At 41.6% G+C, this 18,904-nt stretch overlaps 1 protein-coding gene across 5 annotated transcripts; it reads left to right on the forward strand.

The window, feature by feature from the left end:
* The first annotated feature begins 8,348 nt into the window (after positions 1-8,348).
* Positions 8,349-12,800, forward strand: GEMIN6 (gem nuclear organelle associated protein 6). Of its 5 annotated transcripts, none has more exons than XM_025868099.2 (3): positions 8,349-8,476; positions 8,981-9,178; positions 12,316-12,800. In XM_025868099.2, exons 2-3 carry the CDS (start codon positions 9,054-9,056, stop codon positions 12,689-12,691), a joined length of 501 nt encoding a protein of 166 aa, XP_025723884.1. In that variant the 5' UTR covers positions 8,349-8,476; positions 8,981-9,053; the 3' UTR covers positions 12,692-12,800. The 5 variants fall into 5 exon arrangements, with proteins under 5 accessions (XP_025723884.1, XP_025723885.1, XP_025723883.1 ...); XM_025868100.2 differs by having other exon boundaries at positions 8,394-8,476; positions 9,035-9,178; XM_025868098.2 differs by having other exon boundaries at positions 8,406-8,697; positions 9,035-9,178.
* Positions 12,801-18,904: the final 6,104 nt, after the last annotated feature.

Raw genomic sequence — 18,904 nt, forward strand, 5'->3', positions numbered from 1 at the left:
GTGTGGTTTTGTTTATTATGAGTGAAGTATCTGCAATCGGCAAGGTAATTAATAGTTAGAAAAATCATTTCTTTGTGGAAGAAATCCAAGAAGAGGCAGCTGCTAAGAATCTGATCAGTAACAAGTAAGAAAGGAATTGGCCATTACTCTTCCCTCTTTCCTTCTTCTTACCTATAAAATGGAATGTCTTAGACTGGCAAATGGAGTGATGCACATTCTTGAAAAAGAAAAGGCAAATGATGTACAGTTGACCCTTGAACAACACGGAGATTATGGGTGCTGACCCCTGCGCAGTCAAAAATCTGCGTATAACTTTTGACTCCCCAAAAACTTAACCACTAATAGCCTATTATTGACCAGAAGCCTTATCAATAACAGTCGACTAACATATATTTTGTATGTTGCATGTATTACATACTGTGTTCTTATAATAAAGGAAGCTAGAGAAAAACGTCATTAAAATCATAATAAGAGAAAATACTTTCACAGTACTGTACCATAGCAAAAAAAAATCCATGTATAAGTTAACCTGCCAGTTCAAACCCATGTTGTTCAAGGGTCAACTGTATATTATGAAATATACTCTCTCATATATGTTATGGATTTTTCAATTATGTTAGACATTTTCAAAAACTCATAAAAAATTTTTTAACATCTCCCTCGATAATGTATACACCTTGCAAATAAAATAGGAAAAGTAGTTGCACCAGGAATCCCAGTGCCCTATAAATGTTTTTACTGTTAAAAGAAAAAAACCTTTAAGGTCTTACTGACATTTCAAAACAATGATGCACTGAACAGCATAGACTCTGAATATTTTTCCCTCTTATATAGTAATTTTTATTGGCTTTTTATATCAGAGAAGATATTTTCCCCCGTGTCTATTTTGCCTTTTACCTTTCTTACGAGGAAGCTCAACTATGGGTCTATAATTTGCCACAGGGTAGAGAAGAAAAAGCCCCCCACCCCCTTCACACACACACAGAGGTAAACCCTTTGAAGATAATTGGAGGAAGCCAGGAGGATAGATTCACTGGGTAGGAAAAAACAGGTTAGGCCTATGGAGGGAGACTTGAGTTACTGCTGGGCCCTCCCTTAGTTACCCTCCCTCAGGTGTAAGGAGCTATAATATAATTAAACGCTGCATCTATCCAGTTGCCATTGTTATTGGGCTAATCTGAGAGTAAATAGCAGCTGTAGGCATGGGGTATTGCTTTCCCTGCCTTGGGGGTAAAATCAGTACCTAGACCATTTAATTTCCAGACCATTAAATCTGGCTGAGTGTATCCTCCCTTAGAAAGTCACCCTTGGAAACAGACCTTGCTGGGGAAGTCTGGTTTGCTAAAACTCATGAGTGAAACACATTATTTTTAATGCTTTGGGCGTCCAAGCAATCAACTGGAGCACAACGAGGAGCTAGTATTTCAGATTTAAAAATGCTTACTTTGACAAGCACGTTCTTCAGTAACTAAAAATAGATTTTCAGGTGAACAACTGTGCTTAGGTTTTCCTCCATTATTTAATTAGTACGATAGTGTGGTTAAGAGGGCAGGCTCTGGCACTAGCTAGTCGCGTGCTCTTGGGCCTCTGTGCCTCAATGTCCCTGGCTGTAAAAGCAGGGTTAATAGTTCCTCTTTCATGTTTTTTCTGTGTTAATTAATATTTTGAGTTAATACAAATGTGTTATTCCTACTACTACTATTACCAGTAGTAATAAGAAGAATACATTGTTAGTGCAGAGGACTTAAATTTTTTACAAAAAGCAAAGGTGCCTTTGTTACTGCTTTGCCAATCTGAAATTTGACCTGTTAATTTGTTTTTTCTGTTCTTCATTTATCTCGGTCACTTATGAAATAAGTAACTCTGTCTACATTATGGTTTTGTCTTTTGTCCCAGCTTCTTCCAATGAAGAGCAAATTTATTAATTGGTTAAATAAACATGTTGAATGCCTACGATTTGCAGCACTGAACAGGGTATTGAGGATGTAAAGATAAAGCATGTTCTCTCTCCTGAGGGCTTTATCAGGGAGACAAGTTAGAAGAGGATTTTTTGGGGTGGAAACTTAAAACAGTTGCTTAAACAGGTAGGAGTTGGTCTCAAACACAAAAATCTGAAGGTAGGTAGCTCAGGTCTGGTATGGCTCTTTTATTTTTCTGCGTGGTACACCGGTCTTCTCGTACGTGTCTCCTCACTCAGTGGAAAGAGCTACCTCATCTCTAGGCCTTATGTCCAAGCCAGGCAGGCTGGAGGAGGAATGGTTAAGGAAGAAAAAAAGGATTTCTCCTTTTAGGAGGTTTGCCTTTTTGTTTCAGAAGGGACAGCCTTCTCAGGGATTTCCATGTGGATCTCACGGGATCTCATGGCCAGGAATATTCATATGGCCACTTCTACCTGCAAGGGAAGCTGAAGATTGAGTGGTAGGTTTCCAGCCTCATTAGGATGTTGTGGGAAAGGACTGTTAAATGACCCAACCTCCAGTAACTGCCTCCACACATACATAAATAACAAGATGCTACAAAATGGTATAGAAGGGGCACCGTTGAAAAATGAGCAAGGCAACAATGAGACCAAGGAATCACCTGCAGAAGACTCTATGGGACTCCAACAGGAAATCTTGCAACTGGCATTTCCTTGGTGAAGTTGCTACCCGTACCCCAGCTTTCTGGTCCTTAACTGGCCCAAGGGTTGACTAGACACATCGAGGCTGAATCTTACCCTGCAAACTCATAAGAGGTTAAGGTATAATTTACTCTGCAAATTTCTTTATTTATAGTAGGGACTATTCCAGAGTTGCAAACTCAATTTCTTGTGGGATCAGGCAGTTAATGTAAATAATATAAAGCAGCCAAACATAAAACAATAAAAGTAGTTGAAACTAGTTGTGAAGAGAGAGGAAACCTATCTAAAAGCTTTCAAATTAAGGGATGCCTGGGTGGCTCAGTCTTTAAGCGTCTGCCCTCAGCTCAGGTCATGATCCCAAGATCCTGGGATCGAGCCCCTCATCGGGCTCCCGGCTCTGTGGGAAGCCTGCTTCTCCCTCTCCCACTCCCTCTGCTTGTGTTCCCTCTCTCGCTGTGTCTCTCTCTGTCAAATAAATAAACAAAATCTTCAAAAAAAAATAAAGCTTTCAAATTAAAAAAAAAATTTTAATAAAGATTTTATTTATTTGAGACAGAGTTAGAGCATGAGCAGGGGGAGAGGGAGAAGCAGACTCCCTGCTGAGCAAGGAGCCCGATGTGGGACTTGATCCCAGGACCCCGGAATCATGACCCAAGTGAAGGGAGACGCTTAACCATCTGAGCCACCCAGGCGCCCCTAAAAAATTTTTTAATTAAAAAAATTTTAAACTGTGCAGATATTAAACTATCTGCATGTCCTGATATGACCCCTAGTTTGTGATTTCTGGTCTATTCCTTTCTATTGACTAGAAAGTGCTCATGTTTCCTTGTCAGGAATCACCTCTCCTGATAAACACTCTCCTCCCAGTGTGGAGGAGTCACAAGGCAGCATGGTGAGCATGGAATCAGAATATAAGGAGGCATATGGTTTTAGGAACGTCTATTCCAGGCCAGGGTGAGATGTGATGAAGCATCCGTTCCCCACAATATGTATATATCTCTGGAAAGTTTCTGCCTTACAGATCCAGGGTCTCTGAGAAATACCTCCCAATCTTTTGCTAACTGACCTTTCTTCTCCCATGTCTTCTGCTGCCATCCCTGGGGTACTGCATGTCCCAGTAGGGTGTCATAACAATCAAGTTTCCATTTGCTGCTATAAAATCCCATTCCAGTCCTGTGTCCAAAGAATACAACCAGGTCACTTAGTTTGGAATTTTGGTCATTCCCACATTTTCTGGTGATCCAGATTATAGATGGTCTCTTTGTACAAACAAATCACAGATTGAATCACATCCATTTTTACTTAACATTTAGGGTTAGTTTATAAGAGCTTGGCAGAGAGACCTCACTGTGGCCTTCCTGTGCCATAAACACAAATAAAGTGTTAATGAAGCATATTTTATTCCAGGAAAAAAATTCTTATCTAATTAGTAAATATAATAACTATTTGGAGGCCTGAGATCCTGAAAAAACAAAGAGGAAAAGGGGGTTATGAATGAACAAAAGAACAGATCAAAGTTCTCAACATGCCCTTGCCCCAATCCGATCAATCACTAAATCCTGTTGATTTTTCCTTCAAAATATTTGTCAATTCTACTCCTTTTTTCTCCTCTTTTTCATTTCCACTGCCATCAGCTTCGGCTAGGACTTTATTATGTCCTGTCTGGGCCACTGCACCAATTTTCAGGAGCTCAGCAGTCAACATCTTTTGTTGTTTCAAGGCAATTCCAGGGAAAAATAAAAATAGTGAACTCCACTTTATTTTTTTTCAAAACAAAATAAAATCTATGTAAAACATGTATTTTTGTACTGCTTAGACTGATTATATCATTGACTAAGAGGAACTCAAGGAAAAAAATGGCACTGATTTTTAGCCAGTATAAAGATATTAGCTGAGCATATTTGAACAGCAACAATTACAGAAGCAGTTTGCTAAACCCTCATGCCTTACATGGGTTTAGTGCTTTAGAGTTCGCAAAGTCTGTTCAAAGCATTTTCATCCAGGGAAAACAATCCTATCTTCACCTTACTGCTAGGGAAACCAATTTTCTCTGAGGTGGTAAAAATCTCCCCTCTGGGCAGGCCTGGGCAGCACTGGGCAGAGCAGATAATCAATTTAGAGACACTGCCTCCCTAAATCCGCTTTCCGTTTGGAAAGTGGTTCTGGAATTTTTTTGTCCTGATACCACTGCTTTGTTTGGATAGAGAGGCTATATTTTACATAAAGTTTTATGCTGTGTATATATACTGTTTTCTCCACCTCTCATTTCTCTGCATCCTTGCTAATACACTGATTTAATCATGTTATTCCATCACTGAAATTTTTTCCATTCTCTTTGGTATATTCACTCAAAATGAGGTAATATCTGAAAGTTCTTAAAGTAGTGCCTGGCACATACTAGGTGATATATAACTGCTTAAGAAATGAAAATTCAGTTCAAATTGAGCACCTACTATATGCCAGGCAATGTGGTAGAGGTGGGGTATATGGTAGTAAATAAAACAGACATAGCCCTTGCCCTTAGAAGGTTTACAGTGCTTCTAAGTGACTGTATGGCTTCATCATGAACATTTATTGCTGACAGGATGTTAGGTCATCTAATCCCACATTTTCACTTATAAATGAGGAAACTGAAATCTAAGAAGGCAAATGACATCCAAAGTCATAAAGCACCAGTTTAAATTGTCTTAAAGGAGCCCTTTGTTAAATATTCAGGAATTTTTTGAGCCAGTTGTTAAATCATTTGTACCTTGAAATCAGCCATGGTAGGAATATTTACACCATAGGAATCAGCAAACGGTATAAATCAAACCTCCTTTTTTTTTCAGGAGAACCAGTTTACCAGGACACTACAGATTTAATCAAGTGAAACCAAGGTTGCTAAAACTCCCTGCCCACTGCTTTTCACTCCAACCTACACCTCCTTTGATTAGGTTCTGCGTCCCATAGACACAGAATTTTTTGTGGTTGGTTCATTACTTATAAATCAAGTTCAAGCGCTACCTCTTTAAGAAGGTTTTCTTTTCTTTTTTTTAAAGATTTTATTTATTTATTTGACAGAGAGAGAGATAGCGAGAGCAGGAACACAAGCACGGGAGCGGGAGAGGGAGAAGCAGGCTTCCTGCCTAGCAGAGGGCCCGATGTGGGGCTCAATCCCAGGACCCTGGGATCATGACCCGAGCTGAAGGCAGACGCTTAACCACTGAACCACCCAGGCGCCCTTAAGAAGGTTTTTAAGAACCCCTTCCCCAACTCTTCCCATTTATTACCAAGTTAGGTAGAGGAGACATTATCAGCTTCCCAAAGGGAAGAGATTTTTGAAATTAGTTTTGTAATTCCTAGTTGTTAACAGAAAGTGCATGTGTAGGTACACAATATATGCTTGATGAATAAATGCAGAAATAATGAATAGACACTTTTAACGGGCTCACTGAATGAATGAAAACACCAGAACATTAAAAAAAAAAAATCTTGGGCCAAAATGACCATTTTTTTCTGACCTTACCTTGCATGAAATATACTCAGCAAATTACTATCCCACCCCCACTCATTTTCTACCTTTTTTTTCATGATAAGTACACTCTTTATCTACCTACTATTATGATCCAACACTGTGAATTGAAAATTGTGATTGTCTGGCCAGGGCAGGGCAGGTTTATCTTTGCACCATGATGAAGAACAGTGGTAAAAGTATTGACAACTTTTTTAAACTTCTGATGTTGTTCAGGGAAATTAAGAAAAGCTTTTTTAAAAAAGTGTTTCTTGCTGGGCACCTGGCTGGTGCCTTTTAAGATTTCATTTATTTATTTGACAGAGAGAGAGAGACAGAAGAGAGGGAGGGAGGGCACAAGGAGGGGGAGTAGCAGGCAAAGGGAGAGGGAGAAGCAGGCTCCATGCCGAGCAGGGAGCTGATGTGGGACTCCATCCCAGGACCCCGGGATCCTGCAGAAGGAGGAGGTTAACCGACTGAGCCACCCAGGTGCCCCAGAGCATGCAATTCTTAATCTCAGGGTCATGAGTTTAAACCCCAAGTTGGGTGTAGAGATTACTTAAAAAAAAAAAAGTCTTGCTAAAATTAAATGGAGTACATTAAAATGTACTCCAAAATCTAGAATAAACAATTTTTCACTTGGCAGAGGAAAGGGTTAAGTGTGTGTGTGTGTGTGTGTGTGTGTGTGTGTGTGAAAGTTTGAGGGGGAGGTAGACATTACGAAGGAGATGGAGAGGGAAAGGGAAGAGAGGAAGAAAAGTAGAAAATGAGAGAAGGGACATCAACTGGTCTGAGGGAGGCACCAGGGGGACAAGGGTAAGGAAGAGGAAATGGCACCATCTGAACTTGAGGGTGGACTACAGGAGAGGGTCTTTCTGTAAACCTGCAATATGGAGTGGGTTGGGCTCAGTCTGTTATAAATCAGTGATTCACATCAGCAGATGCTGGAAATGATTATCTGGGAGACTAAAGGGAGAGGGGAGAGAAAGGAAGGAATTTGCCCCAGGCTCATCACTTTAAAAGGGGTCATTTAAGTTAAGCTTGGAGCTAGCTTCCAAAGTCTTTGATTCTGCAGTACAGATAGAAGGCTTAAAATGCAAATGGCCAGTTGTCACAATTGTTTTGAAGCTCTTTTGGACTGAATTTTTATGAGGTCATATGTTTAGCTTCACATTTTAACAATTGGTATGTATGTATTTATATGTTTATTTATTGAAGTAATCTCTATACCCAATGTGGGGCTCGGACTCACCACCTGGGGATCAAGAGTTGCATGCTTTTCTGACTGAGCCAGTCAGGCGCCCCCAACTGGTATTTATATTAGTTCTTTGTAGATTTATAGAGGACTTAACTGGCATAATCTAATTTAATCTACGAAAGCCACATTAATATAATCAGCCAATCACTCGAGTGAAGGTTGCCAAAGGATTATTTAAAATGATGGCAATAAGAAACAATGTACTTCAAGGATTATGTGAACTCAGATCCCAAATTGTAAGGGAAAAGCTGACTAATTTTCAAGGTTTTCTACATCGTGGTTTGATAGTCCTCTAATTCGGTTTCTGTAAATCTCCCTTGGTGTTCACATTTGCAGAAACTCAACGTTTAACACCTTGTACCATTTTTCAGGATCACAGTTTATTTGGACCATGCCAGGAGCCGACTACATACCTGAACCGAAATCTGTGGCAGAAGCGAGTCTTTTGCCCTTTTCCACTGCGCGGGTGATGAGGGGTTGCGGGGGAGAGGCCCGGGCTTTCCTAGTGAGTGAGGCACCCCTCACTAGTGAGTGGTCTGCTAGGTGGAAATCATCCCAATTCTGTGCTTTTTCTTTCTGGCTTCTGCACCTCCTGCAGGACTGTAGCAAGGGCACATCCCAAAGGAGCAGACGTATTAATTGCCTTACACTAGCCAAACAAATAAATATCTTGGCTCTATCGCTTTTCTCCAAGGCACTTTCACCTCACACTTCCCACTTTAGGATTTACTTAGAGGGTTCTTGAGCTTTGATCCCACCGCAAGGGTGCATTTCCAGGTCTACTCTCAACGAGGAACTTGGCACGAAAAACGAAAGGTTGAAATGTCCATCGTGACAGTGAAGAGGGGTGGTCCTAGCAAACAAGGAACCTTATTATTACTACACAAAAATCTCAGGCCCTGCCCGCACCCGGCCTTTACCCCGCCACGCCCGGTGACTCTCAGACCTCTAGGTGTGACCAAGGCCAAGGACTACAAAACAGAGAATTCTGGGGGAAGGAAGTGACGACGTGGCGCAAAGCCTGCTGGGCTCAGATGGGCGCCCTTGGAGTGACTCTTTCCTCACCGCGTGGTTACTGTGTACCCGTCGCTGCGAGGAGTTCTTGCTGGTATTTCTCTCGTTTGTGGGACTTAAACGTTTAGTACCACCAGGTTTGAGTACCGTTTTAAGTATCGTGCAGCTGCAAGCTAGGCCACGGAATCTGCGCTCTAGAGCCTTCGCTGCTGCTCCCTGGCTTGTGCATCCTCCAAACAAATAAGAGGAAATTGTCAAATGCGGGGCCTCTCCCTGGCGGGATCCAGCGGAGAAAGAGCTAGAGAGAGCAAGTGGGTGGGTATCAAAGGAGTTTTCCTCTTCAGTTTTGGCCAAATGTGGTGTGGAGTGAGTTACTTTGATCGCAGGAGATCAGAGTTAAAAGGTTTGAGCATTTGCTGACCGAGTTCAAAGCCAGGGTGAAGGCGATTTGGAATGGTACTGGGTGGTGGAATAGAAGTAAGCCGGATGAGTTACCCCGGGCTGGGCCTCATGGCAGCGCGGTGTCTCCTTAGCTGATCATCAGCTATTTTCCTGATAATGGAGCTTGAGGCAAATCGCAGATGTTCTCTATCTCTAGGATGGCACTTGCTTGAGTGGAACATGTATTAACCCGAACTGGTGGTGGTTTTAGATCTAGCCAGCTGGCAGCCATGAATGAATGGATGAGGAAAGGCCCCTTAGAATGGCAAGATTACACGTACAAAGAAGTCAGAGTGACAGCCAGTGAGAAGGAGTATAAAGGATGGGTTTTAACCACAGACCCAGTTTCTGCCAAGTGAGTATGGCTCCTTCTCCCCAGAAATAATAATGACACCCCTTTGTGCTGCTTGTATGTTATATCCAAACTAAGGAAGTAGATAAATGAAAGGCTAGTTATTCACACATAAGAATTGTGTTGCTTTTGAGTCGAAGTGTTGTTCTAACTATGGATTACCTTGGCAGACAAGCCAAGTTTGGAAAAGTGAGGCACTTTTTTTGTTACTACATTTTCTTTCTTATTTATTTGAGGGAGACACAGAGCAAGCGCGAGGGAGGGGGAGGAGCAGAGGGAGAGGGAGGATCCGACTCCCCGCTGAGCTGGGAGCCGGACGCGGTGCTCCACCCCAGGACTCCGCGATCATGACCTGAGCCTAAGGCAGACGTCCAACTGACTGAGCCACCCAGGCGCCCCTTGTTACTACGTTTTTATTAGACAGTCTCAATCTCATAAATGTAGAGAGAATAGCATAACAGACACTAGCCTTTCCTTCCCTTTCTAAATATCTTTAAGCCAGTTGCAGATATCCTATAATTTTGTCCATAAATACCTCAATATCTTTTAGCAGATAAGGACTCTTTAATAACCACAATAACATTATAATACCTAACAAAAGTAATAATAACTTTATTATTAACAGTCCGCTTTTAGATTTGCCTGGTTGTCTCAGAATATCTCTTTAATTGGTTTATCAGTTTGGTTGGTATGTCTCTTAAGTATCTTAATGACTGCACTTTCTCTTTTTAGTTTTCCATGTCATTTGTTGAAGAAATGGAATCATTTGTCTTACAGAATTGAACACGTTCTGGATTTAGCTTATTGCATTGTGCATGGTGTAGCTTAACATGTTCTTATATCCGTATTTCCTATAAACTGGTATGCCTATCTAGAGGTTTGATTAGGATCAGATTTGTTTTTTGCAAGACTACTTTATTTATCTTTAAGATTTATTTATTCATTTGACAGAGAGAGAGAGACAGTGAGAGAGGGACCACAAGCAGGGGGGAGTGGGGGAGAGAGAAGCAGGCTCCCTGCCGAGCAGGGAGCCCCATGCAGGGCTCTATCCCAGAATCCTGGGATCATGACCTGAGCCGAAGGTAGACACTTAACAACTGAGCCACCCAGGTGCCCCTTGCAAGACTACTTTAAAGGTGATGATACACACACACACTTTTTATTTTGGAATGATTTTAGATTTACAGAAAAGAATACAGAGAGGACCCATCTACCCAGCTTCCCCTAATGTTGGCATCTTACCTAACCATGGTACATTCCTTGAAACTAAAACTTTACATAAACTGCAATCATTTGGATTTTAACAGTGTTTCCACTAATTGTTTGCCTTTTTCTATTCCAGGATCCAATCTAGGATCTGACATTCATTTAATTGTCCTGTGTCCTTAGTCTCCTCTAGAGTGAGAATTTTTCAGTCCTTCCTTGTATTTCATGACCTTGACACTTTTGAAGAGTTCTGGTGAGTGAGGTATTTCATAGAATGTCTCTCAATTTGAGTTTCTGTGATGCTTTCTCATAAGTAGCCTGGGATTTTAGGTTTTGGGAGGAGTACCAACAAAGTGAAATTCACATCACATCACACCACACCACGTCATTTATTTTATTTAGTTAGGATTTTTGCATTTGTATTCATGAATGAGATTAGTTTGTAGTTTTATATTTTAATCATCTTCTCCTCTGCTCTTGGTATCAAGATTATATTAACCTCATTAAACAAGTTAAGGCACAGTCCCCCTTTTATAGTCTCTAGAAGAATTTGGTTAGATTAGAAATGTTTGAACCTTGGGGTGCCTGGCTGGCTTAGTCGGTGGAGCGTGCAACTCTTGATCTTGGGATTGTGGGTTTGAGCCCCACATTGGGTGTGGAGATTACTTAAAAATAAAATCTTGGGGCGCCTGGGTGGCTCAGATGGTTAAGCGTCTGCCTTCAGCTCAGGTCCTGATCCCAGGATCCTGGGATCGAGCCCCACATCGGGCTCCTGACTCAGTGGGGAGTCTGCTTCCCCCTCTCCCTCTGCCTCTCCCACTGCTCATGCTTGCTCTCTCTCTGTATCTGTGTGTCTCAAAATGAATAAATAAAATCTTAAAAAAAAAAAATCTTAAAAAAAATGCTTGGGGCGCCTGGGTGGCTCAGTTGGTTAAGCAACTGCCTTTGGCTCAGGTCATGATCCCGGAATCCTGGGATCGAGTCCCACATCGGGCTCCCAGCTCAGTGGGGAGCCTGCTTCTCCAACTCTGGCCTTCTCCCCTCTCATACTGTCTCTCTCTCTCTCTCTCTCTCTCTCTCTCTCTCTCTCTCTCTCACAAATAAATAAATAAATCTTAAAAAAAAAAAGCTTGAACCTTGAAAATTGTATATAATTTGTTAGTAAAATTGGGCCTTCCCCCCATGGGAAAATATTTTAAAATACTCAGTTTTTATGAAGGATTATAGGACTATTTATAGTCTCTTTTTTTTTGACTCAGTAGTAGAAATTTATATTTTCTGGGAAGCTTTCTATTTTAGTTTTCAAAACTCTTGGCATAAATTTGTTCCTAATACTTTAAATTGCCAATCTTTGCTGCCTTCTTCCTAATATTATTTGTATGTGCCTTTTTTCTCTGTTCTAATCAGTTTTGCCTGAGTTTTGTGAATTTTACATTTTTTGTTTTTGTTTTTTAAAAAACCAACATTTGGCTTTGATCTTGTTATTAACTCTTTTGTTTTCTCTTTCATTGATTTTGTGCTTTGTTATTTTCTTTGGTCTGCTTTGAAGGGAAGTTATTCAGTTTAACTCTAAAATTAAGTCTGTACCCTTTCTTGATGTCTAATACACATTTAAGCCATTTATAACTGTTAAATATAACATAAATATAATAAGTATAAAGCACTGAAAGCGCTTTAACTACATCCCACAATGATTGGTTTTAGGCTAGACAAAAAAGTTTAGATGTGTAGGACCCTCAGTGAATACTTATTGAATGAGTACAAACATTTGGTGGTGAGGGGATTAATTTTAAACAGGGAAGTTCTTATTCCCAATTTCTAATTGCCTGTTGGGGCTGGTAATGCCTCTTCATTCCATTGCTTCTTCCGTAGCTTTATGGGCCTTTACATTTTTCTTTTGCAAATCTGCTCTGAACTTAACTTTTCCTCCCAAGTATTGTCCTTGTGAACTTCCTGGAAGATGGCAGCATGTCTGTGACTGGAATTATGGGCCATGCTGTGCAGACCGTTGAAACTGTGAACGAAGGGGACCATAGAGTGAGAGAGAAGCTGATGAATTTGTTCATGTCTGGAGACTGCAAGGCCTACAACCCCGAGGATCTGGAGAAGAGAAAGAACAGCCTAAAGAAATGGCTCGAGAAGAACCACATCCCCATCACAGAACAGGGAGATTCACGAAGGACTCTGTGTGTGGCTGGGGTTCTGACTATAGACCCACCATATGGTCCAGAAAATTGCAGCAGTTCTAATGAGATTATTCTCTCCCGTGTTCAGGATCTTATTCAAGGACATCTTGCAGCTTGCCAGTGAGAGGCCAAGAACTATGGATGCATCGATTGAAATAACACTTCATTTTTATTTTTTCCTTCATAAAATGTTTTGAATGTTAAATCCATCATATTACAAGACTTCAAAGGCGCTGTTTGTGTGTGTTTGAGTTTTAATTCTCTGTTTTGGTAAAATCAAAGATGTGGATTATAAGTGCTAATAATCGAACTATGGCAAGGATAGCATCACATGCAACAAAATAGCACAAGGACATTAGAATTGTAAGAGTCTTTTGTTGGCGGGAGTACACCTCCATTTTTGTTAGGCAAGAAACACGACATGTTAGATTCAATATAAAATGTCTTGTTAAGTCCCTTGCACTAACTGTATGTGTCTGTTTTAAAATATTGATTGTGTAAGGATGAAATCACTTTTGAATCAGAATATATTGGAATATATGCTTTTTTGGTTGAAACTTGAAAAGTTTTAACTATTTGTAAAATCTTAACACATAAGCTGTTTAACTTTCAAAGCCTTTACAGTGAGCCCTGGCTAATACCTCTGAAGAAAAAGGTAAATGTGACAAGTATTCTGCTCCTGCACTGAACCCAGTTCCCGTGCCTGGTGGATTCAGCCAAGGCCTTCAGCCCATGCTGTTTTCTGCCTGTAGCCCCCATTCCCGGGTCAGGCTTCACTGAGGGGAGAGAATGCAGGAAGCATGCCTCACTATACATGGCCCTACCCCTTGGAAGCCAGGCAGGGGCCAGGACTTGATATGGAGGTTTCTGGCCTAGAAACCGAGGGAGGTACCTCAGATTGCCGGTTGGGTGTCTTCTCGGGGGCAGGTCAGATTAGAACCCCAGGCCTCTGACTCCCTAGGACAAGGGTCAGCAAACTTTGAGCCTTTGGGACAAATGCAGCCTGCTGCCTCCATCTGATAAAAGTTTTACTGGAACACAGCCGTACCCACTGGTTTATGTATTTTCTGTGGCTGCTTTTGAGCCATAGTGGCAGATCTGAACAGAAACTATATGGCTTATATTTACGGAAAAATATAGCCCTGCCCTAGGCGTGTGGGGTGGGTGTCTTTATGATAATTACCTGTGACTAACAAAGAATAACCAGACCCTAAAATGAAGTAAGCCATTGAAGCCGTTATCAATAAAGATGTTAAAAGGACTTAAGTTCCCTGGTTAGCTTTCTATAAAAGACCAACCCTGGGGTGCCTGGGTGGCGTCTGCCTTCGGCTCAGGTCATGATCCCGGGGTCCTGGGATCGAGCCCCTTTGGGCTCCCTGCTCGGCGGAAAGCTTGCCTCTCCCTCTGCCTGCCACTCCCCTTGCTCGTGTTCCCTCTCTGCTGTCCCTCTCTCTGTCAAAATAAATCTTAAGAAAAAAAAAAAAGACCAACTATCTCTGTCACTATCTGTCTCTCAAATAAGGTCCTTAAATATATATACGTATATATATAGGCCTTTACAGAAAGTTTGCTTTAGGAAATCCTTGAAGCAGCCTGGTGTGTCAGGGCTTGGGGCAGACTTCCAAAGGCTGTTTTGAACTAGATAGGCCATGTGGGCTGCTACAGGGCTAAACTCAGAACTCTTAACTTCTTCCTAGTCTGTCCACAGGTATTCAGCTGTGCAAACAGCCCTTTCAGTCCTCATGTGTGTCCCTTACTCATACAAAAAGAGAAGCGGTACCTTTTGCAAGAAATACTTTAAAATAGTCAGCTTTTAGGGGGTCTTTGAATGCACCCCGTATCAGCGCTATTTTCCTGCATAGTTGTCTAGTGACAGGATGTAGCCTCACACTCCTCACACTTCAGTAAGCATCAGAATCAGTCCTAGAGCTTGTTAAAACGGATTGCAGGACCCTACTCCCAATGGATTCTGTCTCAGGAGGTCCAGGGTGGGTCCCAGGCATTTGCATTTCTAACAAACTCCCAGATAATGGTGATGCTACCTGTCTCAGGCCACACTTGCAAAAGCAGTTCAGAAACTTTGGGGAAACAGCCCATCCCTCACAACTTTATAAAGTTCCCATGATCCTAAAAAGATTTAGTGCATAGCCTTGCTCCTTGTGACTAAGACCCTCCCATTCAAATCCTGGAATGTCTTTGGAAGGCAAATAGGGGAAGGGGAGTAAGAACAAATTTAGTGTGGAAATGATTTTGGCAAAATATGGGGAGGCCTTGAGATGAGAGAAGCCATGTAGGAAATTGCCCAAAGCATCAGTTGGGCTTGAGCCCTGGCCCAGAGACAGGTGCATTGGTGTTGGTAGATTTGTTTGCTGTCAGACTAATGAGCTGGGGAGAGAGACTGTTTCTTGGCAACTGAGTCCTCTGTTTAAACAATGTGCCTGCAAACAAAAGCTGAGTGACGAAGAGGGTAAATGATCTGGCTCTGCCATGGAAACCTTATATTCTTATCATTTTGTCATATCTATTTCTTTGTGTTTCTAATTTTTTTTTTAAAGATTTTATTTATTTGACAGAGACACAGCGAGAGAGGGAACACAAGCGAGGGGAGTCTGGGAGGGAGAAGCAGGACTCCCATGGAGCAGGGAGCCCCACGTGGGGCTCCATCCCAGGACCCTGGGGTCATGACCTGAGCCCAAGGCAGACGCTTAACGACTGAGCCACCCAGGCGCCCCATGTGTTTCTAATATTTACTCAAATGGAAATATATTCTAATTATGTATACATGCACCGCTTTTAACTTATTTTAACGTAATTTCAGATTTATAGGAAATTTGCAAGAATAGGACAAAGAATTCCCATATATCCTCTCAGCAAATGTCAACATTTGACCACATTTGTATTTTCCATCTATGTGTGTGTGTGTTCATTTTCTCTCCCTGAACTGTTTGAGAGTAAATCACGGACACGATGGAAGAATGAGGACATTCTCTTAAATAAGCACAGTACAGTCATCAAAATCAGGTAGTAACATTGATACAGTGCTGTGATTTAATACACACCTTATCCAGAGCGTCTCAATGTCCTGTACTGAAAAAACAAAACACAAATGATTTTTAAAATTTGGACTGTGAATCATGTTCAGTCATGTCCCTTCCTTTAATTGGAAAGAGTTCCTCAGTCTTTCTTTGATTTTTAGGACATTGACGTTTGTTTTGTGGAATAATCCTCAATTTGAGTTTGTCTGATGTTTTGTTTTGTTTCAATTTGATAGGATTCTTTTGGGTAGGAATACTCTGGAAATGATAGTGTGTTCTCAATACATCATATCAGGAGGCACATAATATTGATTTGTCCCATTTCTGGTGATGTTAACTGTGATCATTAGGTGAAGGTGGTTTGTCAAGTTTCTCCACTGTAAAGTGACTATTTTTTTTTGTTTATTTTTTGTCATTGCTACACCCAGGGTGGGGCTTGAATTCATGACCTCAAGATCAAGAGTCACACGCTCTTCTGACTGAGCCAGCCAGGTGCCCCACTATTTTTTTTTTTTTTTTAGTTAAAGGAATCTTTCAACAAATTTTTATTTATTTATTTTTAAAGATTTTAAGTAATCTCTATACCCAACATGGGACTCCAACTCAACAACCCTGAGATCAAGAGTCATATGCTCTACCGATTGAGCCAGCCAGGGGCGCAGTGTATTTTTTTTTTTTAAGAGTGAGCGCATGTGCGCCAGCTGGGGCGGGGGTGACGGTGAGGGGAGACAATGTTTTTTTTTTAAGTGTGCATACCTTTTTTTTTTTTTAAGATTTTGTTTATTTATTTGTTAGAGAGAGCGAGCACAAGCAGGGAGAGTGGCAGGCAGAGGGAGAAGCAGGGAGCCTGAGGCGGGACTCAATCCCAGGACCCTGGGATCCTGACATGAGCCAAAGGCAGACGTTTAAGTGACTGAGCCATCCAGGCACCCCAGGCACCCAACATATTTTTTTTTAAAGATGTTTATTTATTTATTTGTCAGAGAGAGAGCACAAGCAGGGGGAGCAGTAGAGGGAGAGGGAGAAGCAGGCTCCCCACTGAGCAAGGAGCCCGATGCGGGACTCGATCACAGGACCCCGGGACCACGACCTGAGCCGAAGGCAGACGCTTAACGACTGAGGCACCCAGGTGTCCCCACCCAACATATTTTTTAAAAAAGAACTTTAGGGGCACCTGGATGGCTCAGATGGTTAAGCGTCTGCCTTCGGCTCAGGTCAAGATCTCAGGGTCCTGGGATCGAGTCCCGCATAGGGCTCCTTGCTTGGTGGGGAGTCTGTTTCTCCCTCTCCCTCTCCCCCTGCTCATGCTCTCTCTCTCTGTCTCAAATGAATAAATAAAATCTTTTTTTTAAAAAAGAACTTTATTGAGGTATTATTAATGTATCGTAAAATTCATCCACTTGAAGCACATAATTCAGTGATCTTTAGTAAATTTAGAGTTGTGCAGCCATCACCATAATCCTTTATTTTTTAAAACATTTCCATCCCCATAAGATTCTGTATCTCATTTGCAGTGAATTCCCATTCCCACCCTCAGTCCCAGGCAACCACTAATCTTTTTGTATCTATTGGTTTGACATTTCTGTATATTTCATATAAATGGAATCATACCATATGTGGTCTCTGTGTCTGGCTTCTTTCACTTAGCATTATGTTTCTGAAGTTTATCCATGTTGTAGCATGTATCACAGGCTCATTTTTCTTAATAATATTCCATTGTGAATATACTTTTTGTTTATTCATTTACCACAGATATTGGGATTGTTCCCAGTTTGGAACTATTATGAAAAATGCTGCTGTGAACATTTGTGAGAAGTCTCTGTATATTTTCATTTCTCTTATGTGAAATACCCATGAGTGGAGGTATTGGATTACGTGATAAATTATGTCTTTTTAAGAAACTCAAGCTATTTTCTAATATAGCCATACCATTTTACATTCCATCAGCAATGTATGAGGGCTCTAATTTCTCTGCACCCTTATGAGTATGTGGTACTGTATGTGATTCTAGAGGTTATGAAGTAGTATCTCACTGTGGTTTTCATTTGCATTTCTCTGATGACTAATGATGTTGAGCATCTCTTCATGTGCTTCTTAAGCCATCTGTATATCCTTGGTGAAATGTTTACTCAAGTCTTTTGCCCGTTTTTAAAACTGAGTTGTCTACTTGAGTTCTAAGAAGTCTTAATATATTCTAGATACAAGTGCTTTATCGAAATATAATTTGCAAATATTTCCTCCCAGTCTGTGGTTTGTCTTGTATTTTTTTTTAAAGATTTTATTTATTTATTTGACAAGAGAGAGACACAGCGAGAGAGGGAACACAAGCAGGGGGAGTGGGAGAGGGAGAAGCAGGCTTCCTGCTGAGTGGGGAGCCCGATGCGGGGCTCGATCCCAGGACCCTGGGATCATGACCTGAGCCGAAGGCAGACGCTTAACGACTGAGCCACCCAGGCGCCCCTTGTCTTGTATTTTCTTTTTTAAAGATTTTGTTTATTTATTTGAGAAAGAGAGAATGAGAGACAGCACGAGAGGGAAGAGGGTCAGAGGGAGAAGCAGACTCCCTGCTGAGCAGGGAGCCCGATGCGGGACTCGATCCCGGAACTCCAGGATCATGACCTGAGCCAAAGGCAGTCGCTTAACCAACTGAGCCACCCAGGCACCCTTGTCTTGTATTTTCTTAATGATGTTTTTGAGCTGCAGAAGTTTAAGAAATTGACTATGATTTACCAAATTTTTTAAAAAATATTTTTTATTTATTTGACAGAGCGAGAACAGGAACACAGCAAGCAGGGGGAGTGGGAGAGGGAGAAACAGGCTTCCCGCGGAGCAGGGAGCCCGATGCGGGGCTCGATCCCAGGACCCTGGGATCATGACCTGAGCCGAAGGCAGACGCTTAACGACTGAGCCACCCAGCTGCCCCGATTTACCAATTTTTTTTTCTTTCTGTCATGGATCATGCTTTTGGTGTTTGTAGCTAAGAACTCTGCCTAACTTAAGGTCACATAGATTTTCTGGGATTTTTTTTTCCTCTTTTTTTAATTTTTAAAGTTTATTTTATAGAGTGCGTGCAATTGCGGGGGAGGGGCAGAGGGAGAGAGTCTCAAACAGACTCCCCGCCACCCCTAGCGCAGAGCCTTAGATGGGGCTCCATCCGACAACCCACGACCTGAGCCAAAACCAAGAGTCGGACACTTAACCGACTGAGCCACCCAGGCGCCCTCCAAATACATTTTCAAGAGAGAGTAGACCATAAATGTATTCCCTACAGCTACTTCTCTGGTGATATGCAGACGTTTGCT

This window comes from Callorhinus ursinus, unplaced genomic scaffold (genome assembly GCF_003265705.2).
Source record: "Callorhinus ursinus isolate GAN/ISIS: 27379988/994484 unplaced genomic scaffold, GSC_fseal_2.0 scaffold10, whole genome shotgun sequence".
NCBI lineage: Eukaryota > Metazoa > Chordata > Mammalia > Carnivora > Otariidae > Callorhinus > Callorhinus ursinus.

What these genes read in the sequence shown, in the direction of transcription:
- GEMIN6 (XM_025868099.2), top strand. Translation starts at nt 9,054, where the DNA reads ATGAATGAATGGATGAGGAAAGGCCCCTTAGAATGGCAAGATTACACG. An exon ending in ACAGACCCAGTTTCTGCCAA is followed by an intron (nt 9,179 to 12,315) that starts GTGAGTATGGCT and finishes TTTCCTCCCAAG; the next exon opens with TATTGTCCTTGTGAACTTCC.